General features: G+C 46.3%; 1 protein-coding gene across 1 annotated transcript in view; it reads right to left on the bottom strand.

Moving 5' to 3' along the window:
• Positions 1–22,965, bottom strand: part of PARP14 (poly(ADP-ribose) polymerase family member 14) — a 47,903-nt gene that overhangs the window by 18,500 nt on the left and 6,438 nt on the right. Inside the window, exons 3-9 of the mRNA XM_062208865.1 lie at positions 22,444–22,477; positions 17,706–17,939; positions 15,184–15,420; positions 10,539–12,766; positions 5,810–6,046; positions 4,725–4,946; positions 2,344–2,422 (exon numbers count right to left, since the gene is read on the bottom strand). Coding sequence (XP_062064849.1) covers positions 2,344–2,422; positions 4,725–4,946; positions 5,810–6,046; positions 10,539–12,766; positions 15,184–15,420; positions 17,706–17,939; positions 22,444–22,477 — 3,271 coding nt within the window. The remainder of the gene's footprint in view (positions 1–2,343; positions 2,423–4,724; positions 4,947–5,809; positions 6,047–10,538; positions 12,767–15,183; positions 15,421–17,705; positions 17,940–22,443; positions 22,478–22,965) is intronic.

The raw sequence follows: 22,965 nt of genomic DNA, 5'->3' as shown, positions 1-22,965 counted from the left end.
AGCTGGTTAAGCTGCCACCTGCAGTGCCAGCACCCCATGTGGGCACTGGTTTCTGACCTGGTTGCTCACTTCTGATCCAGCTCGTTGCTAGTGTGCCTGGGAAAGCAGTGCAAGATGGCCCAAGCTCTTGGGCCCTTGCTAGCCACATGGGAGACTCAGAAGAAGCTACTGACTCCTGTCTTCAGCCTGGCCCAGGCCCAGCTGTTGTGCCCATTTGGGGAGTGAATCAGTGAATGGAAGAGTCAGTCTCTCCCTCTCTCTCTCTCTCTCTCTCTCTCTCTCTCTCTGCCTTTCAATTAAATGAGTCTTAAAAAATAAAAATATGGGACAAACTCAAGAAGCCATGACCTGAGAACTGAAAAGTAAGCAACTAGAGAAGGAAATGAAAATTGAAGAAGCAACCTGTATGGAGGCAATTCCCCACTCTGCTGGATGAGGGGCGGCGCAGCCAGGACCTGAACCCGCATTCTCACACGGGATGCTGGTGTCACAAGCAGCAGCCTAATGCACTGTGCCACAATGCTCGCTCCTCCTCATGTTTTTTCAAGCCATGCCATTGCCCCAAGTGACCCCCCTCCCTTACAGAAGCCACATTGACACCACAGATGAACTAAACCTCTAAGAGATGCTCTGTGTTTCTTTTCTTTTGACAGGCAGAGTGGACAGTGAGAGAGAGAGAGAGAAAGAGAAAGGTCTTCCTTTTCCTGTTGGTTCAACCCCCAAATGGCCACCACGGCCAGCACGCTGCCCAAGCACTTGGGCCATCCTCCACTGCCCTCCCGGGCCACAGCAGAGAGCTGGCCTGGAAGAGGAGCAATCAGGACAGAATCCGACGCCCTGACTGGGACTAGAACCTGGGGTGCTGGCGCTGCAGGCGGAGGATTAGCCAAGTGAGCCGCAGCGCCAGCCAAGAGTTGGTCTGTGTTTCTGACCAGACGAATCAGGCCCGTGTAGACAGAAAGGTCCGTGTGTGCTTGCAGGGACCATGCCTGTTATTTGGCCTTCCTGGTGATGTGAAACTTTCAGGCACCACAACAGACAACCTGAACTCTGGGAGAACACTTTCTGGCCAGAGGACCTGGAAAATGGGCTCTGGAAGCCATAGGTGGGAGGAGGACAGTCCTAGGGAGACGACAGCTGGAGAGGGGCACTCCTAATTCTGTGCATGAGCTGCAACAGGCCCTGAGCTCATGGGGGGCAGCCCCAAGGCAGCAGCATAGCAAAGACTGAGAACTGAACGGATGTTGGAACCACTGCCCACACAGGGGAGACAGAACTTAGCAAAGAACTTTGCCAACTGGCTGCCTGCTACAAGCAAAGAAAACAAGCACCATTTTCCACAGGATTTTAACAGGACCCTGGGCTCACAGCGCATTTTTCAAAATGTCCAGCCATATTCCAAATTTGCTTGTCATTAAAAAAAAAAAAACACACAGAGAAATGTGACCATCTCAAAGATAGAAACGATCCAGATGTTGGGCACTTGCCAAAAAGCTTGGAAGTACCTATCATAACTATGCTCCATGAGGTACAAGTAAACACAGTTGAATGAATGGGAAGATGTGGAATGAATGGGAAAATAGAAACTCTCTGCATAGCAGTAAGAATGACCAAAAAAAAAAAAAAAAAAAGGATGTTCTAGAATTTGGAAATGCAATGTCTAAAATACAAAATTCTCTGGGCGGATGGGCTCAGTAGCATAATGGACACAGGAAAGAATCACTGAACGTGAAGACAGAGCATTGAAATGATCCTATCTCAGAACAGAGAGGACAAAGCTTGAGGATGGAGGGAGAGCAGCTGCCGGGGGAGCTGTGGGACACCATCCAGAGCTCACTCACGGTAGTGAGCTACGAGAAGCAGCCAAGAAAGAGACCAGGGCAAAAAAGGAAAAAAATAAAGGGAAGAAAAAGAATTGAAAAATCTCACATTTGGTAGAAGCATACATTTTGAAATTCCAGAAGCCCCAGTGAACCCCAAACAGGATAAACTCCCATACAGCAGCAACAGATTTGACATAGGAGAAGCATCTGGTTGGCAGTGTCTCTCTAAGCATATCTATTTTGGAAAGTACAAGTCTATCATCCTTAGAAATATCAGTCATGTCACTACTTTAACAACCTATTGTATGCCTTATATAACTTGGCCTGCCTTCTATTCTGCTCCAGATCATATACCCATGGCCAGACTTTTGTATGCACAGGTGTAGGCCACACAATTGAGAATCTTACTCCTCTTTTTTTTTTTTTTTAAAGGAAAAACCGTCACTACCATCTTTAACCCGTCACTGAATGGTTACTTAGCAACTAAAAATCATTTCTCGACTTAAAAGTCTTACAGAACCTTGTTTATCTTCAGACTTGGGAAAACTGTCACTGATGGGATTTCCATTAGCTCTTCGGCTAAATTCATCTGAAAATGCCTAGAAAGAGGAACACGGTTTTAATCATTACACTCCTCAGCAAATAGATGACTTTGGATCATCAAGCTTTTTTATTCTACATACATACACACATTTAGGAGAAAACAGGTCTCAAGCAGTATTCTTCAATAGATTTTAAAATTATAAAAACAATACATGTAATTTTGTGTCTATAAATATGTCCTATTAAGATTAGCAAGACAAAGATAGAAACACAAGCATATTTATTACAGTGCTATTCATAACAGAGAAAGAAAAATCAAACAGGTTTTAAAAATCCAAGAGACTGGTGTATGGATCTGAGTGTTAGTGAGCCTCTGAATTTCATTTTTCTGCTGGGTAGTCTCACTCTAAAATCATCACTTTCTTCCTCCTTGTAAGCAAGCAACAGAGAAGTTTGCTGGGAAAAATCATCCTGGCTAAAGACTGATACAACGATAGACAAGGGGCGGGGGGCAGTCTCAGACGCAACAAGCCGCCAGGAGCCAGGCAGGCAAGGTGGGCTGAGAAAGAGAGCACCTGCCACTCAGCCACCGCCAACAGTTTCAAGTAGGAAGCAACATCCAATGAGCCAGGACTTGAGTTTTCAGGTCACAGTGGACATCTGGAGTTTGATGTGAAATTTCTAATGTTCTAATGTTAGTAGTTAATTTGGATTTTTTTTCCAAATAAAGCACACCTAAAGTCACAGTGTTTTTGCAACCTTTGTTACAGGCTCTACCTACAAATATCTCATGAAGTTTTGCTGATCGTTGTGAACAAGTATCAAGGTTTGAATGCCTTTAAAAGTCTTAAGAGAGAAACATGACAGCCATGTCTGGAGAATCAACAGTATTTCAAATGGCATGGTGCCTGCAAAGACTAATCCTTTTTTGCAGAATACCTGTAGAGTACGCTGTCTTTAGGAAAGAGAATGAAGGCTGGGGTGGCACAGAAGTAGTGAGATGGAAGGTTCAGGTCTCCGTCACAAGTCTCATGCCCCTTATCCATTCAGCCATTCATTCAAAAGATGCTGCAAATTACATGCCTCTAGCTATGTTTACTCTTTGTGTACAGATCTTAGCTCCCAAAGTAATTATGAAAGTGTGTGCTACATACCCCGCTCCATGATCCACATCACCTCGCATGGTGCAAGTCGTAGGGAAATAAGGAAAACATCTTTCACTGAGTAGAAGTAACAGTACCATACAGGCCAAGTAAATGCATATACTTTACTCAGGTGGCTTGACTGATTAAAACTTAGATTAGATTTGCTTGCTCCCAAAGAACTAATTTGTCCAGATCCAGAAAAAGACAAATTGTAACCTAAAAATTCAGATGGCCCAATGAGCTGTGGACATCTCTTAGGTGCCCAGCCCAGATCTGTTAAATTCTTGCAATATCATTGAATTTTTCAAATATTTATTGTCATAAACTCTACAAGATTGTAAAGACTCGGAGGGCAGGATAATGGTTTATAACCCTCTGGTTGTCCCACAATGCCAAGTGCAGGGGCTCACCCACGGCTGACATTCCAGTCAACAGGAGCTGGTTGATGGCTCTATGACAGAAGATGGGGCTGTTATTTCTGGACCCAACTCTCCTACATGCACGGAGAAGTGCTGAGTCATTCTTACCACCTTTCACTTGTATGCCACCCTGACATTTTCCTACAGATAGGGCCACACTGTGCCTGTTTATTATGATAAAATTTCTAGCTCCATATGGAAAGGAATCCTATAGTTTGAAAGAAGCTTAAGGGACATGTCATCTGCTTTGTATGTGATTCCAATACAATGCTGTAAAAACATGTATGAAATAATTGGGAATATGAACATTGACACAATAACTGACAAAACAAAGAACTATTGTTAACTTATTTTAGGTGTGATAGAGTATTCTGGCTATGTTAATTTTTTAAAAGAATCCTCATTGTTTTAAAATAAATACTGAATTGTTTATGGAAAAAATGATATGTCTGGGACTTGCTTCAAAGCAATAGGAGAGGAAGGGAAATGAATGCAGGTGAGGACTAAATCACTGGCCTTAGATGGAGAACTGTTGAAGCCGAGCGAGGCACCCAGGGTGTTCATTATGCGATTGTGTCTACTTCTGTGCCCTTATGTTTGAAATGTTCCTACAGAAGCTATCTGTCTTCTTCTGTCTATAACATTTCTTGAAATTTGTCAGCTGTCCTAATCTACACTATTCCCTGCTTTCCTGCCTGGGAAACACAGGAAAGACACGTTCTTGCAGATGGACAAGACATTCGAGAGCACTGGTTCTCAGTTCTCAGAGTAGGCAGAAATGAATGAGGCTGCACCTGGATATTTTCATGATCCTTTGGGTGCAGCAGGAAGTGAACCTCTTGTAAAGTCTTCAGTTGATTGTTGGCACTAAATTTGAGCACTTCTGAGATGATTAATTCGGCAAATACCATTTTAGGGAACCCCAAGGTTCCTGTTCCTATTGCAGGAAATGCAATTGTTTTGAGTGACAAGCCCTCAGTGATCGTCAAACAGTTTCTGATTATGTTTTCCATGATCTGAAAAGCACAAAAGCACATTCTTAAGCATCTTGCCCAGAAATGGGAATCAGAACAGAAAGAACAAGCATTTAGCAACTTTGGTCTAACCTCTGCCCCTCCGTTTTGCTTTCTTTTTAAAAAAAATATTTATTTACTTATTCAAAAGTCAAAGTTACAGAGAGAGAAGGGCAGGGAGAGACAGAAAGACAGTGAGAGAGAGAAAGAGAGATCTTCTATTCACAGGTTCACTCCCCAGATGGCTGTAAAAGCCAGGCCTGGGCCAGGTGGAAGCCAGGAACTTTTTCCAGGTCTCCCATGTGGGCACAGGGACCCAAGCACGTGGGCCATCTTCCACGGCTTTCCTAAGCTGGATTGGAAAAGTGGAGCAGCCAAGACATGAACTGGTGCCCACATGGTATGCCAGTGTCACAAGAGGCAGCTTAATCTGCTGTGTTACCACACCGGCCCCTCTTTTTGCTTTCAGCAGACATTAAGGACCATCAGAGGAAGACAGAAGAATACGAGAGTGTGGTAGAATGAGAAGGCCGTGCAACACGGAAGAAGACAAGCACTGGTCTCGTCCTCCATTCTCTTCCACTCACCACACCCTTGCCTCGCTCTCCTCACTAAGGAGAAAGCCTCACAATCCCCAGCCCTTCCCTGGCCTCCCCGAAATTACTGGGCTCTACCATCAATTTGTGTTGTTAATCAGTCCTCAGGTGAAGTCAGCTACAGGTGAAAGAAATGGCCAGAGTGATGGAGCCTGGCAAAAATGTGACATCGTTACAGAATAGAAACAGGCAGGGCCCGACCTACATTATCCCAAAAGGAGAGTCCAAAGGGCTCCCCAGTTTCCTGGAGAATTTCCCAACAGCCCCTACCTGGCGTGAAGATGTGTCACCATCTCTCCAGTTGGGAGCTACCACGTGCAGCACATGGGAGCAGTGCAGATTGTAACCCCTGGTTTGAAGAACTGTGCCCACACTGGCAGCTAACCCTTGTCCAGTCGTGTCCAGTTCCAGCTGGAGCTGTGGCCCTGCCTTTTCCAAGAGGGCCCGAGAAAGGGGCCCTCTATTAAGGGAAAGATCCGAGGGAATGGAGTTGACGACAACGTCGGTCTGAAAGACAAAGCCAAAGACGCATTTCACATTCTAACAAACAAAAAAACCACTCATGAACCATTACTACATTTGAAGCCACTGGGTTTGGCACAAGAGGGGACAAGGAAGATTAAGTTGTTAGAAACTGAACTACCACCCAAGACACGCTGCTGTCAGACACCAAGTTAAGTAACAGGCCAGGGCAAATGAAAGCTGCCACAAAGACACACGAATGCCGTGCGATCAAAGAAGGCATCCAGAGGTCAGCCCTGCGGGGGCGGTGAGGACACCATGGACCGTGTACGTCTGAGAACTGGGAACAGGTGCAGCAGGCGGAGGAATCGGGACGCAGGACACACGCAGGCGCATGACGAGCTGTGAGTAGGTCCGTGTGGCCCGGCCAAGAGGGTCTACAGTACAATGACGCAAGCCAGCTAAGACGTGGGGCACAGGGGACAGGCTGTTGGGGTCTGGCCTCCAGTGCCAAACCACCTGGACTTCCTCCCAAACAGCGGGAGCCGGGCAGTCTTTCACCGGAGCGAATGTGAGCAGATTAACCAGGTTAGATGGGAGAGGACAAGAGAGGAGAGGAGAGGGGATGCTCTAAAGGGACATTTCTCACAAGTGCCCTGCAGGCAGTGCTGAGGTGAGGAGAGCCGCGCGGCAGCTCCCGTGGTGGCGAAAGGCACAGGAGGAGTGTCTCCACACTGAGCGGCAAAGTGGCAAGAGCGACAGACCTTGTGTGCTGATTCCTGACTCTGGGTCACAAGAGGATTGGGTTTATTAATGTGGGAAACAAAATTATGCGCGATGTTCTGAACTAGTGCAGCGGTTAAGAGCCCAGACAAGTTCTAAGACTGGCTCATCCACTGCTCGGCAAATGACCTGACCCCTCCAAAGCCTGTTCTGTCAGCTGAGGTGAGAAGAAGAATCCTAGAATCGATTCGTGGCACTGAATGAGAAGATGCACATCATAACATGCAATCAACATTAACTATGATTCTTGTAATTATTACTTAAGCGTACTGGAAGTAGACATCTGTTTTGAATCTTCCAAGTATTTTAATTTAAAACAAAAAAGTATTTTAATCAAAGTAACACCTTAAACAAAAAAGGAAGATATCCCACAGAATAGAAGAAAATATTTGCAAATCACATTTCTGATAAGGGATCTGTATGCAAAATATATAAGGAACATCTAAAACTCAATAATAAAAAAGACACATAATTCAAATTAACAGTAGGCAAAGTGTGTGTGCCACTTTTGCTACAAATACAGTGTTTTGTCGAACTTTGTTTTAAATCTTTGTCAAACAAATTGTTAAGAATGATGTACCACTATTGGGGCTGGTGTTGTGGCATAGCAGGTAAAGCCACCCCCTACAACACTGGCATCCTATATGGGTGCTGGTTTGTGTCCCGGCTGTTCCACTTCCAATCCAGCTCCCAGCTAACGGCCTGGGAAAGCAGTGGATGATGGCCCAAGTGCTCGGGCCCCTGCCACAAATGCGGGAGACCCAGAAGAAACCCCTGGCACCTGGCTTCCACCTGGCCAGCCCTGGCCATTGCAGACACTTGGAGAGTGAACCAACAGATGGAAGGTCTCTCTCTTTCTCTCACTGTAACTTTCAAATAAATAAATAAATCTTTTTAAAAATGATATACTACTATAGTTTTAATGATCTGTGACTATTTTAAAAATTTACTATATATGAGTGAAATTGACATCTCTTCATTTGATTATTGTTTTTAGCCCTTGCCTATATTCCTGCTGAACTATGGTCTTTTTACTGTTTGTTGAATTCTTTAGCAGAGGATTAAGCCTTGACTATCACGTAAAATTAAAAATGTGCAAAAGTTCTAAAGGGACATTTCTCCAAAGAAGACATACAAATGGCCAAAAGCACATGAAAAGATGCTCAATATCATTAGTCACCAGAGATTCAACTCAAAAATCCCAGGGAGGTACCACTTCACACTCATTAGGGTGGCTGTTATCAAAAAGATAGTAGCAGGGTCGTGGCTCAACAGGCTAATCCTCCGCCTTGCGGCACTGGCACACCGGGTTCTAGTCCTGGTCGGGGTGCCGGATTCTGTCCCGGTTGCCCCTCTTCCAGGCCAGCTCTCTGCTATGGTCCGGGAGTGCAGTGGAGGATGGCCCAAGTGCTTGGGCCCTGCACCCCATGGGAGACCAGGAGAAGCACCTGGCTCCTGGCTTTGGATCAGCGTGGTGTGCCGGCCGCAGTGGCCATTGGAGGCTGAACCAACGGCAAAGGAAGACCTTTCTCTCTGTCTCTCTCTCTCTCACTATCCACTCTGCCTGTCAAAAATAAAAAACAAATAAATAAACAAAAAAATTTTAAAAAGATAGTAGCAAATACTGGCAAGGATGTGGAGAAACTGGACCTCTCAATGTTGCTGGACAGGAACATAAAACAGTACAGCCGTTTTGGGAACCAGTCTAGCATTTCCTCAAACGGCCAAACACAGAGTTACCTTTGGGACTCAGCCATTCCACTGCTAGAGAACTGAAAACATATGTTCATACAGAAAGTTCTTTACAAATGCTCGTAGCAGCAAAATTCCTCTATGGTCAGAGTGAAAGCACACCCACCAAACGTTCATCCACAGAGAAATGGATGAACAGAATGTGGTAAACCCGTACGACGGATTATTGCTCAGCCATGCAAAGGATTGAAGTTCTGATACATGCTACAGCCTGGATGAACCTAGAGAACAGCCTGAGACGTGCAGGAAGCCAGTCAGAAGGCTGTAAATTGTACGAGCCTGCTTACATGACATTTCCAGTGCAGGTGGAATCTGCAGAAACGGAAAGTAGATTAGTGACTAGGGCGTGGGGTGACTGCTAGTGGGCCCTGGGCTTCTTTTTGGAGTAACAAAAATGTTCCAGAAGTAGATGGTGGTGCTGGCTGCACACCTCTGTGAATTGGACATTATAGTGGGTGTGGCATATGAATCCATCTCAATTAAGCTGCTTAGGGCCGGTGCTGTGGCTCAGTTGGTTAATCCTCCGCCTGCGGTGCCGGCATCCCATATGGGCGCCGGGTTCTAGTCCCGGCTGCTCCTCTTCCAGTCCAGCTCTCTGCTGTGGCCCGGGAGGGCAGAGGAGGATGGCTCAAGTGCTTGGGCCCCTGCACCTGCATAGGAGACGAGGAGGAAGCACATGGTTCCTGGCTACGGATCAGCGCAGCGCCGGCCGTAGCAGCCATTTGGGGAGTGAACCAACGGAAGGAAGACCTTTCTCTCTGTCTCTCTCTCTCACTGTCTGTAACTCTACCTGTCAAAATAAATAAATAAATAAAGCTGCTTAAACATAACGGAGAATGATCATGACTATTAAACAATTTTCACCTTTCTCACGATAGTTGTGCTGTAGGAATTGCTAAAACAGGGAATAAATTCAAGTTAAAACAGTCTCAGCTGCGTCACCTTTTACCATATGTCCTTGCACACTGGAGCGATCCTCAGGGATACTTTTCCCTGGGAAACCATTCAAAGCAAAACATTCGGCAGCTTTACAAAATCTAATTCCTCTCATTTAATACAATGTAAATCACATCCAACTGTGCTTTCTTTGAAGAGAATGAGGACAAGTGACACCCTGAGCTGGGGATTTAGGACTTTGGCCTTTCGAACAAAGCATTCAGGCTGGATGCAAATGTTGGTGGAATCGTGATGCTCCTCCTTCAGGTATACTGCACTAATAAGTCTTTCTTTTAAAACTGCGCAGTGAAAAAGAACCCAGCAGCGGTGAGGTGAGAGGGGCGGGGAGGGCGTCACCCCACTCTGTGCCCCAGGCTCCTTCCCCTCCAAGGCCCGCAGCAGAAGGCTGGGGCGAACACTCACCGGAACACACAACTGTTGTCATGTCAGTTGCAATTCAGAAACATGGGGTCTTCTTGTTGATTGGTAAGTACGCACGGTTGCTGCCTTGCCCCTCCCACAACGCTCCCAGCACTTACCACCTCCCTCAACCTCTGCCCCAGGACTCCCAAGGAGGCATCCAGACCCCGCTACAGATGGCTGATGTTCTGATTAGTTTGAGCCTTACTGGAAAGGGTGTGAACTCTCTTTTAGAAATGCATTCACCGCCACCGCCCCTGCTGCCCCGCCCCCACCTGTGAGATCCACTTCTCCTCTCCAACACCCACATTTCCTTACTGGGGTTGGGTGCTGCTGGTCCCTCAGCCTCTGGCCCCCAAGGTCTCCAACCTCGGATCTGCCAAAATTTGCCAGGTGTAAGGGCACTAAGAAAGGACGGAGAGCAGGCTACAAGATGCTGTCAGGAGGGGCATTGTGGACACCTGCAGTTCTTACAGTCAGTCCCTGCCTAGGAGGAAACGACTTGGTAAGTAGCCCAGTCATCGAAGGAAACCTGTTGGAAGGCAGGGAGGGAGGCCGTGGGCTTCCCCCCTTGGCCCTTGTCTTCCTTTGGCTGTCAGTGTGGTGTCCCAGCACCCCGTGGTGCTCTGGAAGCAGGGACACTCACCGTGGCACTCTGCACATCTCCTCTCACCATCAGGAGCCTCAGGCCCCCCGGGCCCACCAGCGCGGCCTGTTTCTTTGATGTTTTCTCAGGCTGGACTAGGGAAGGTAGACTGGGCAGGGAAGCCCGGCCCGGGTGCGGATCTGTCAGCAGAGCTCTGACAGCTGCCGCAAAGGCCTGCGCGGTCTTCTCAGAGACATCCACCAGGTAAATCTCCTTCAAGGTGCCTCCGGCCCATTTCGATTGGAAGTCGTCCTTGATGGCGGAAACGATGGTCTCTGTGCACTGTTTTATGGGAAAGCCAAAGACTCCGGAGCTAATAGCTGGGAGAGCTATGGATTGGTACTTATGTCTTTCGGCTAAGAGCAGACTTTCTTTCACGGCTCTCTTTAACAAGTGCACACACCTCGAGTCCTCTCCTGCCTCCCACCGGGGCCCAACTGCATGGATGACGTGGTGGTAGGGCAGCTTCCCTGCCTTGGAGATGGTGGCGCTGCCAGGTGACAATTTGCCCAGTTTCTTTACTATCTGGTCACAGTCTGCTTGGAGCTCAGGGCCAGCTGCTTTAGAGAGAGCGGCAGCAAAGCCACCAAAATGCTGGAGGTCCTCGTTTGCTGCGTTCACCACCACGTCCACAGGAAACCGCGACAGGTCGCCCTGCTGCACGATCAGGGTGATTCCAGAGGCCAGGTCTGTCCGGCAGTAGCACTTGCTGCCTCCGTCCTTGGCTTCATCCTCTTGCAATTCAATGAAACAACTAAACAAGCGTCTGATCTCACTTTTGTAATACCGTGACTTGTCCTGGAAGAACTGTCTGGCCCCTGGCTTATCGATACGGATGCTTTCAACACAGATGGCATCCCGGACCTGCTGACAAGCGGTCACCCCCTCCAGCACTTCGCCTTTCGGGCCAACTAGCAAAATGCCATTTTTCTTGTCCTGGGGTTTGAAAATGACTTGTGTGTTTGCCTTCTTAAATTTGGCCCATAATTGCTTCTTTTCTGCCTTTATATAGTCAATAACCAAGGAATGCTTTATTTCGACCAGTCTCTCTATTTTCATGTGTTTTTCCAGGAAGTCCGAAAGCAAGCTGTAGACGTCATTTACTTCTTTCACACAGCCTGTAATGATGACCCTGGCTGGGGTTTCCATCATGAACTCCTTGATGATGACGGTTTTGGAGGAGGAGTTATGTTTCTTGTGCAACTTGCTAGTGAGCCCTTGCCACTGTTTGTCTTTGAGGACTTCCTGGTTCTCAACGTCAAGGCGCTTGTAAGTCAAGGCGCTGAGCATTTGCTTCTCAGCTTCCAACTGGGCTTCAGAAGAATAGCTGGTTAAGAGAACAGTTGTCCCCTCGAGCTTATAAATGGTAAGAATGTTCTGGGCTACAAAGAAAGACTCAGAGAATTCTTTAGAGTCCACCTGTTGCAAAAACCACAAGATCTCAGAAGGAACTTGAATGTTTCTATGAACCATGGAGTAAACTTTTTCCTGGATTTCACACTTGGCTTTATACACGTCTTCGCGGAGTCCTGTAAAGCTCAAGCGCTGGTTGACAAGGCTGTAATGCGTGCTTAGCTCTGAGCAGCCCGACTGGACACGCTCCAGCTCACCGTTCTGACACAGGAGAAAATAATCTCCTGGAGAAACGGCCAGCGTCTCCTCCACGCTTTGTTCTTCCCTTTTAATTTTCTGAATGGTAGTTTCTATTAATCCCTTGATTTGTGGCTCAATGTTTTGGACATCCTCCGATTTCCCTGCTAAAGTAACAGTCTGTGTCACTGGATCAAACTCAATCAAAATCTTACCATCTTCCAAGTCACTGCTGATGGCGTCCCACACTCGCGGCTCCACATTAAACGCGGTAACTTTGTATTTCATCCTGATGGCAGAGAGTTCTACGGAAGCGTCTCTCTGCCAGTTCTTGATCCTCCATCTCCCTTGCTGGACCAAGGTGGCCGCAGGCCGGATGACGACTTTACCATCGAGTTGGGACCATGTGAGCTCACAGTGGCAATGTCTCATCTTGTCATTGATCTCCTCCATCAGGTGTATGTTTTTCTGAAAGAACTTCCATAAGGGAAGGTCCAGTGACTCTCCGAACGACGCCGGAATCTTGATCAGAGGCTTCTCCTTTCCGTATAGGGCTGTGCCCAGAGAGGGATAGTATGGGAACACAGACAGTGGCATTTTGTTGAAGGCAAGTTGCTTGGTCATGATGGTATCTAACACTGAAAAGAGAAAAATAAAGATAAAAATAAAGTAGTACCAATAGGATATGTTTCAAATGAAAACAAAACGTTTCTATTCTAGAGAAAAAAAAATCCTCATCTTTGTAGAACTTTGGAATCATGATATATTATTAATAAACAGCACAACTTTCAAAACGCACAACATAAATTGATATATACGAAGGTATTTTTAAAAGTTCATGGCGGGGGACGGGCGCTGTGGGGTAGTGGGTAAAGCCGCCACCTGAAGCTCTTGCATCCCCATGGTTCGAGTCCTGGCTGCTCCACTTCCGATCCGGCTCTCTGCTATGGCCTGGGAAACCAGTGGAAGATGGCCCAACTGTTTGGGCCCCTGCCACCCGCATGGGAGACTCAGAAGAAGTTCCTGGCTTCCAGGCTATTGAGGCCATGAACCAGTGGATGAAATATTCTCTCCTGTCTCTCTTTCTGTCTCTCTCTCTCTATGTAACTGTGTCTTTCAAATAAATAAATAAATTTTATTTTACAAAAAGTTCATGGACGGGGCTGGCGTTATGGCGCAGTGGGTTAATGACCTGGCCTGAAGTGCCGGCATCCCATATGGGCGCTGGTTCAAGACCTGGCTGCTCCACTTCCAATCCAGCTCTCTGCTATGGCCTGGGAAAGCAGTAGAGGATGGCCTCAGTCCTTGGTCCTCTGCACCCACGTGGGAGACCGGGAGGAAGCTCCTGGTCACCAGCATAAGAAGAAATAGATAGGAATTTGGTCATAATCATGGGAACCATGTTTGCTCCAGTGCAAACAATATTTTGTTGTTTTAAATCTTTGTCAGACACATTGTTACAAATGATATACTACTCTAGCTTTAATGATCTGTGATTACTTTGAAACTTACTGTAGATGAGTGAAGTTGACATCTCTCCATTTGATTACTGTTCATAGGGCTTCCCCATATTCCTGCTGAGCTGTGTTCACTCTTTATTTAGTGAACTTTTGATTTAGTGGGACATCAAGCCCTTGATTACATTGTAAACTTTTTTTTTTTTTTGACAGGCAGAGTGGACAGTGAGAGAGAGACAGAGAGAAAGGTCTTCCTTTTGCCGTTGGTTCACCCCTCAATGGCCACCGCAGCCGGCGCACCGCGCTGTTCCGATGGCAGGAGCCAGGTGCTTCTCCTGGTCTCCCATGGGGTGCAGAGCCCAAGCACTTGGGCCATCCTCCACTGCACTCCCTGGCCACAGCAGAGAGCTGGGGCTGGAAGAGGGGCAACCGGGACAGGATCGGTGCCCCGACTGGGACTAGAACCCGGTGTGCCGGCGCCGCAAGGCGGAGGATTAGCCTAGTGAGCCGCGGCGCCGGCCTACATTGTAAACTTTTTAAAAAAAATGGAAAAAAATAAATATTTTGTGCTTAGAGTGAAGTTCATCCAAGCATCGTGATATCTGCTCCTTCTTGTACAGTTCTGCAATTTCAGGTTCTACAAGTAGCTTAGAGTCCATCAATACCTCTAAGAGGAGAAACGTAAGAATAGCATCTATAGTTTGTGTCGATGCTGTTGCAAGTGCTTTAGATATATTTAATTCATTCATTAATTTAATTCATTCATTATTTTAATTTAATTCATATATTTAATTCATTAATTCATGTAGTTATGTGTCAGATGCTATTCTAAGTGCTTCACATACATTTAACTCAATCAATTGCCGCAACAACCCCTTAAGGTAAAGATACTGGTATCATCCTTATTTACAAATGACAGAATGGAAGCTAGAAAAGGTTAGATAACCTGAACTGGATTCTACAGTACATCCCGGATGTTCCTTCTTTGGCTAAGTCTGGCCCCTCTAATTCCTACTGCTCAGCCTTGACTTCTGAACAGGACAGAACCTCCAGGCTGCCTTTGCACACGTCTCGTAGAACCAGCCGTCCATGTCTACAAATCCCTCACAAGTGTTTCCCTATGTTAGCCAAACCCAGAACCAGAGGGCATCCATGACCACATGAGTCCAAACCCTTTACTTTCTGAATGATAGCACTGATGGTGGGAGGGGAAGGAGTGACGCTTTACAGGGGCTGTACGTGTTTCTGAGTGTTTCTTTACCCACCCTTGCTGAAATTGATGTGAGAAGGTCTACCAAGTGTGCGGTTAAAACACAGAGCATCTCTGTCTTAACACAGTGTTTAAAAGATCCCAGGAAAGATGTATCTTTCAGTCTGTTTGAGGTAGAGGCTTATGAGAGAATCTTACATCTTTCAAATCCTCGACATTGCTTTTCCAAAGTTTGAACTGCTGGCCTCATTAAGCATAATATCTCAGGATTATTAATTCGATTTCCAACAAATATATGAATAAAAAATGGAATGCATTGGAACTTGGCCGATAACTTAAGATCTGCTAAAATGGCCTCTCTGATGCCAGAGATGGTGGTAGATATTACCTTTTCTGTCAAAAAATTTAATCAGAGCTGAACTCTCTTCAGGAAAGCATTCGACACTGGCCACTCTCCCTCCTCCATTCGAAGGGCTCTCAAAGAAAAGTCTTAAATTGTGTTCATCGGCACCAGGTGGCAGGTTTTCAACTCTGATTGTTGTTGTCACTTCCAGAAGTCTCGGAGAAAGCTGAAGTTGTTTATCTGAAAGGTACCTGCAGCAATTGTCAACAAACTCCCTGGTATCTAAACACAGACAAAACAAAAGCAAACAAAAAACGGAATGTTATGATGATCCTGTGCAATCGAAGAAGCCGTCTGGTAACGGAGACGCAGGGGAAAGCTGAGCGCTCCGTTCTGTAGACATCGACACGAACAACTCTGAACAGCGACGGGCGCAGGAAGGCCTGACCTGGATTTCCGCCACGAGGGGCACCTGGCTCCGGTCCCTGCCCCGGCCGACCCTGCCGGGGTCGACCCTCCTCTGCAATACACACCTCCTCATTTCCCCCCTTCTCGGGCCTTTCAGTGGCTCCCAGTAACTACAGGCATGAATTCCCTCTCCTTACCCAGGCTTACAATGATTTGACTCCAAACTAACTTCCAAGCATCATTTTTGACTATTCCTTGCCATTCATTTTCTTTTCCATATTAAAATACAAAACCACCTAGTCTTTCAAAAACGTCTTTCCCTTTGCCTTTGTACATACAATGTCCCAAGCTGGGAACACCCTGCTCCAACTGTAAATCTGGGTCTTAGTCATCCTTCAGGACTCAGCCAGCTCTTGCAAACTAGCCCATCATGTCCATGGTGGACCTATGGTGTACCAGGCACTGTGCCGGGGTCTGGGGACCCAATAAATACAAGTCCTTGCCAGGTCATCCACAGAAGGCGGACATCTTGAAAGAAAATAGGTTGCCTCTGTGAGGTCACACAGGGTTGGAAGAATACTGGGAATCCCACGAGGCTTCCCAGAATAAGAGGTCTCTGATCTGGTTCTGCAGGATGAAGAGGAGTTCATCAGATGGCTAAGGGCAAGAGCCATACCAGGCAGAGGAACCGCAGTGGCATGAGACAGCAGAGTGTATCTCGGACATGGCCCACTGGTACTGTAGGAGTGCAGGCTTCACAGAAGCAAAGCTAAAACACCTTGTCTGGGTCTCTTTCCTCTCAGTGCCCGCGGCCTGCTCACAGCTAAGACAGGCAGCTTCTCCTCCTGCGCCTGCATCATTCACTTGCATGTGGACTTCCTCCCTGCCCCAGACTGTGAGTCCCTCGGGAGCAGGACCCGTGATTTATTGCTCTTTGTACCCAAAGCACCTGAACCAATGCCTGGCACATAGCAGGTGCTCAAGACTTTAGATCAGTAAGCAAACGCAAGTCCATGTGGTGTCTCCTACGTACGAAATACGAGAAGTGCTGTCTTTATTGACTTCTTATTATTGTCTCAGGTACTATGTTAAGAGCTTTTCAAATATAACCTCCCTTAATATTTATAGAAATTGTGTTAGGTAGGTATTATCATCACCCACTTTATTGATGAGGGAAGTGAGGCACAGACAGGAGAGTAACTCGGCCAACATTGGATCACTGGTTGAATGGTAGAGCTTGAAATCTGACTTCACCCAAGACCTGGCTCTGAATGAACCACTCCACAGCCATGGCCAAGGGACAGGGAGGGTCTGAAATGGCAGAACTGCCTTGCTGTACACAGAAATGGCTCTCCCAGGTCTCAGAGGTTGGCCACAGGCTGCTGGTAATGCCCTTGGAGAAGACTCATTTTCTGTGTCACAGGCACTTACTCATCCCTGCCTGTGTGAATGACCATGAAAGTACTAAGGAAATGTATAGCACAGTGGTTAAATGACTAGGCTTTACAGCTAAACTGCCTAAATTCACACCCTGCTCTTCTCTTATTAACACCATTGTGTCTCTGTCTTGCCACCTGTAACATGGGGGTTAAAGTAAGGGTGGTAAAGGAACAAATCAATTAGGTCATGTAAAGAGCTTAGCATACTACTTGACCCCTAGTGGGTACTATGTAAGTGGTGGTTAGTATTTACTTTCCAAGGTGAGTGTGATAATACAGATTAACATTTACTTTTCCCAGGGAGATGCATATGCAAAAATGCTGAGTTCAGATTGCTAATTTGGGTGTTTTTCTCCCTCTTCTTCCCTTCCCTTCTTCTCCTTCTCCTTCTCCTTCTCCTCCTCCTCCTCCTCCTCCTCCTCCTCCTCCTCCTCCTCCTCCTCCTCCTCCTTCTTCTTCTTCTCTCTCTCTCTCTCACACACACACACACAGAATTTATGCAATCAAATCGAATCGATATTAAGCATACTAGAAATTGGTTTCAACAGAAAATTGCTTCTCTTTCAAAATAACAAAGAATCTATGTATTGATCTGGAGTCCCTTCTTACTAGCTACTAGAAAGAGTCAAACTTTCAGAGCTGTTCCATTAAGTGGGCATCCAAAAAATCTCAAGCTGTTGTGCAAAGAAGACTGGCAAATTAAGTGTCACTCAATCTTACCTATGTGTTTGAGAAAGGTAACTACGGCGACATCAAAATCTCGTATTATTTCCATCTGGAAGTCATTACTGGACAGGCCACTTACATTCTCCACTAATAAGGTTAACATCACCTCAGAAACATTTGCCTGGAGATTTTCAAATGCCACCGAAGAGGAAACATTTTCACATTCTTTGGGGACTTTTTCTGATCTTTCATCAGGAGAGAGTTTTGCATCCAGCCCTTTTGAAACACCTGATTTTAGGGAGACAAAAAGATACACAGGTTGTTTTATTTATCTACCATGGTCTTGGCAAAATAAGCTATTATGAAACATGCCGTATTTCTCTCCCAATCTCCTGACTAACTTAAATAAAAACAAATATTTAATAGCCTTTTTGCTTTGTCTAACGAAACATAAAATGGAGCACTTAACTGACTTTGATTACTATTACTATAAGTTCAATTTTATTACCTCTTTCTCTGCCTTGTCTCAGGAATCTGCCTTACCCTTCATAGGACTTGACAAACACAAGGGTACTTCAAAAAGCATGTGGGAAAACTGAATGAAGAGGTAAGGTGTTTTTAATGGAAAGAAACTTGAAATGAATGCATAGTTTTTTTCATAATGCACATTTTTCACAAAGCCTTTGAAGACCTCTTGTATTTCTGTCCAAGCACTGTATCCTAATTCTCAAAAGCCAAGCGTTTGTTAGCTCACCCTTGTATTGCTGGCAGGTGGTATAGGGTTGAGGCTCAGTAATTGTTTGCCGAGTTGGAGGGTCACTGGAGGAGAGTAAGACGTGATGACACCCAAACGCAGGCGACATCTAACCTGTCATGTCCCCAGAGTATACCGAAGGGGAGAAAGGCCACTTGCAGTGCTTGCTTACGGAATACACAGGAAGGCAAATGGCCCAGAGAGCTGCATGAGCAACTTCAGGTGTTCAAACAAAAATGGAATTGAAAGGTGAGTTTGTTTTGGTGCAATAAAACTTGAAATCCATGAAGAGTTTTTTCATTACATGCATTTTCATGATGTTTTTGAAGGCCCCGCATATGCATGAATTTCCAAATGTTCTACACCAAAAGAATCTTTAAATTCCATTCTCTAGGAGCTTTCTGAATCATCCTCATGTATCTGCATCAAGCTCCTGAACGGCAATCACCCGAGCCGGTCTATTGTTGACGGATGTGATCACCTGCGTGCGCACGGTCAGCCTCACTCCGAGCTTAGTCACTGAAGCATGCTTTGTGTGACATAATTTTTAGAAATTCTGTGAACAGTTATTCAGTGGGAGCCCTTACTGTATTCAATACACTGGATGCTTGGAGATGCGTGCAAACAAAAACATTGGATAAGAAACTTAAATATTTTCTTAAAAAAAAAAACAGCAAAACACCACTTATTTATTTGAGGGGCAGAAGTTTGGGGGGAGAGAGAAAGGTGGGGGGGAGGGGTCCTGTGCACCTATTCACGCCCCTCATGCTCACAATGACCAGATTGGGCCTGGCTAAAGATGGGAGCCAGGGACTCAGTCCAGGTGTCCCACATGAGTGAACAGAACCCGGTAACTTCATCCATCACTGCTGCCTGCCAGGGTCTGCATTAACAGGTGGCTGGGTGGCGGCGTTAGAGCTGGGTATTAGATCCAGGCGCTGTGATGTGGGACACAAGCATCTTAACCACTAGGCTAAATGCCTGCCTAGGAGAGGCATGCAAGAAAACTGAGAAAGAGAAGTGACATTTGTAAATGTTACTGTGGCAGAGGAACATGCTTTGTGCTCACCAAATCTATTTTATTTTCTTCCTAGACAGAATTTCCCCAAAATTCCTACATCTTAATTCATATAGTAGAATTCATGTGGCTTATGAAATATGGGTAAAAGGAATGAATTCCACATCCAGGATTGGCCAATATAAATTTTCCACTTGAAAGTTATCATTTGATTGTGTTTGCTTCCAAGCTGGGGTTGGCGGGGGTTTGTTTGACATAGCAGTTAGATTACCCTGTTTCGTGCTGGATAGAGCACCATGCACACTCACTCAGGACAAATACAAATTATTTTCAGGGCATATATATTGACATCAATTAGAATTAAATAAGATAAGTATGATCAATCTAAATGAGCACTGGGCTAAGGGTGAGGCTGTATGTGTTCAACCTTTGACAGCTTCCACTTAGCCATGTGGCCTCGGGCATGTCTCTTAATTATAAAAATGGCATACTGGGGGTAGGGGTTTAGCCTACTGATGAGATGTCCACACCCTGCATCAGTGCTGTGTTCAATTCCAGACTCTAGCTTCCAGTCCCACCTTCCCACCAAAGCAGACCCTAGAAGGCAGCAGTGATGGCTCAAGTAATTGGGTTCCTGCCACCCACATGTGACATTTGGATTGAGTTCCTGGCTCCTGGCCCCAGACTCTGGCCTCAGCCATGTCCTGACTGTTGGGATATTTAGGGAATGAACTAGAGGGTGGAATAGCTCTCTGTCTCTGTCTCTGTCTCTCACTCTTTTTCAATACCTCTCCAACAACAGCTACAACAACAAAGGGTATTAGACTAAGAGAACTGAAAGATGATATTCTTCCTAGAAATGCAAAGGTTTTATTTACTTATTTGAGAGGTAGAGCTACAGACAAAGAGAGGGAGAGACAGAGAGAAAGTCTTCTATCTGCTGGTTCACTCCCCAAATGGCCGCAATGACCATGGCTGGGCCAATCTGATGCCAGGAGCCAGGAGCTTCTTCTGGGTCTCTCATATGGGTGCAGGGGCCATCTTCTACTGCTTTCCCTTTCCCAAGCCACAGCACAGAGCTCCATCAGAAGAGGAGCTGCCAGATGCCCATAAGGGATGCCAGCACTGCAGGTGGAGGCTCAGCCTACTACACCACAGCACCAATCCCAGCAATGTAGTTTTATATCCACATGTCTACGAGCAGCTTCAACACAATGAACTATTGTTTGGTTAATTGACAGTAAAAAGCATCCACACTGAAACTAGGAGTCTGAGACAGAGAGAAAGGGGCCCGGCTGACAAGGAAAGGCTCCAGGAAGAGGAGGAAGCTGACCAGGAGCTGAAGGGTGCTCACGGTCAGGCGGGGGGAAAGGGAGGCCCCCGGAGAGCTGTGTGGAAATGGAGATGTGGTGGGTGTGGCCCAAAGACAGTACATTTGCACTGAAACCTAAGAACCAAGGTCAGAAAAGTAGACTAGATCCAGACTGGTTTGAACTTCAGCTTGCAGTTGATGCTAGGGTGAAGGATAGATGAGGAAGACTACAGCATTGGCAGGTCTCTGAGACCAATAGTTGTGAACGCTTAAAGAGGAGAGATAGGGCCAGCGCCACGGCTCACTTGGCCAATCTCCTGCCTGTGGCGCCGGCACCCCAGATTCTAGTCCTGGTTGGGGTGCCGGATTCTGTCCCGGTTGCTCCTCTTCCAGTCCAACTCTCTACTGTGGCCCGGGAGGGCAGTGGCAGATGGCCCAAGTCATTGGGCCCTGCACCCCCATGGGAGACCAGGAGGAAGCACCTGGCTCCTGGCTTCAGATCGGCGCAGCGCCGGCCGTAGTGGCCATTTGGGGAGTGAACCAATGGAAGGAAGACCTTTCTCTCTGTCTCTCTCTCTCACTGTCTAACTCTGCCTGTCAAAAAAAGATGAAACCATCTCTGGTCTAAAATGAAGCTTGAGAGTACAGTACTTAAAGCATTTTCCCAGAAAAAGATAAGGGTTTAGGGGATCACAATATCAAACATGGAGAGTGGGATGAGCCAATTCCAGACCTGAGGAATGGAATGTAGGCATCACTCTAAGAGGACAAAAACATCCTAATCTCATATGAATCTTGAGCCTCTTAAGAAAACCATGCTCATTGGATGCTATAGTTTAGTGCATCCATGTCAGGTAAAAAAATCCACATGTCCCTATCAAGGAAGCTCTCACTCATGTGCCAATCTCTTTGTGCCAAAGAAAGTTTCAGAAAGCCACGTGTTCTTAAGACAATTTCAGTGTTACCCGTTTGGGAATTCCTTTTCCCAAAGATTTGGGTCTATGTGTCACTTTATGTCTCTCCGGGCTCACCCAGCACAGTTCATCATTCCCTTCCCTTTCTACCATGCTAAACTATGAAAACAAGGGGCTTTGTTATGCCGAGTGGCCCAGCCAGCCCATACCAGGGACCTAGATAAGCAGCAGAGTGTGCAACAGCTGCTTGGTTACTGACCATTTCCTGCGGCAGTTGGGATCAGAAGATCCACCCCCTTCTGGGGTACCGCATCCATATCCTCCAGCAGCGCTCAAAGCTTTTGTTTCCATTTGCCTGTTGCGGCTCTGGTGGACAGCGCTCTGCACACCAGTGCTCACACAGCGGTGCTAACCAGCTCAGGTGCACCTGACACCCATGGGCATGTCATGCTCTTGCTTCTCAATGGCCAGTTGGGCACCAGTGGGATCTGACGGTCAGTCATCACCACTTCCCAGGCACTTGTGTACCACCCCCTCAATAGCAAGGTGTCTCCCAGTCCCCAGGTAAAGCTGTTACCATCCTGACTTGAGTTTTAAGTCCTCAGGGGTTTCCCCAAGTGTCCACTCTTTGCACAGCTAACTCAGAGGCTGCAGATGGTGGAGCATATGGAAGCTCTAAGCTGAGCAGACCCTAGGCAGTACAAGTCAGGCAGATAGCAATGACTGTCGAATGCCTTCTCTAATAAAGCAAAATGACCCGATGAATGTCAAGGTCATCTCAACTGTCACTTTACCTGGTTCTTTGGCAGCATCTTTGGGATTGGATACCTGAAACCCAAACAATAAAGTAGCATTAATATATTACAAGTAGTTTCTTTACATTAAGAAAATATCCCTGGGACAAGCTTTGAGACGTAGAGTAAATAGGAACCATCATGGCACAGCTCCAGCAACAGTACTCTTAAATACACCTGGGACACATGCAGCGGTATATCCACCTGCTAGTCACGAAAATCACCAGTGAACATGAGGTGAAATAAGAGACCCCAACTCACCAAATGTTTAGGTGAGGGAGACAGACCCAAATTAGATCAACAACTTAGCTCATTCCTTTGTCCTCACTTGACATTTATTCCATGTTTGCTACAAAACCAGCACTGTGCCACGTGCTTTACAGAGGTCGTTTCATTTAATTCTCACAATACTGTGACAACCCAACAAGGTAAATACTATCACTATCCCATTTTACCATTGAGGATACACTCAGTAATTGTGGTACAGATTGCTGTCCCCTCAAACTGATGTAAAAAATACAA

The sequence above is a fragment of the Lepus europaeus genome, chromosome 2 (genome assembly GCF_033115175.1).
Source record: "Lepus europaeus isolate LE1 chromosome 2, mLepTim1.pri, whole genome shotgun sequence".
Classification (NCBI taxonomy): Eukaryota; Metazoa; Chordata; class Mammalia; order Lagomorpha; family Leporidae; genus Lepus; species Lepus europaeus.
The sequence above is the reverse complement of the archived record's forward strand: the minus strand, read 5'-3'. Positions and strand labels throughout refer to the sequence as shown.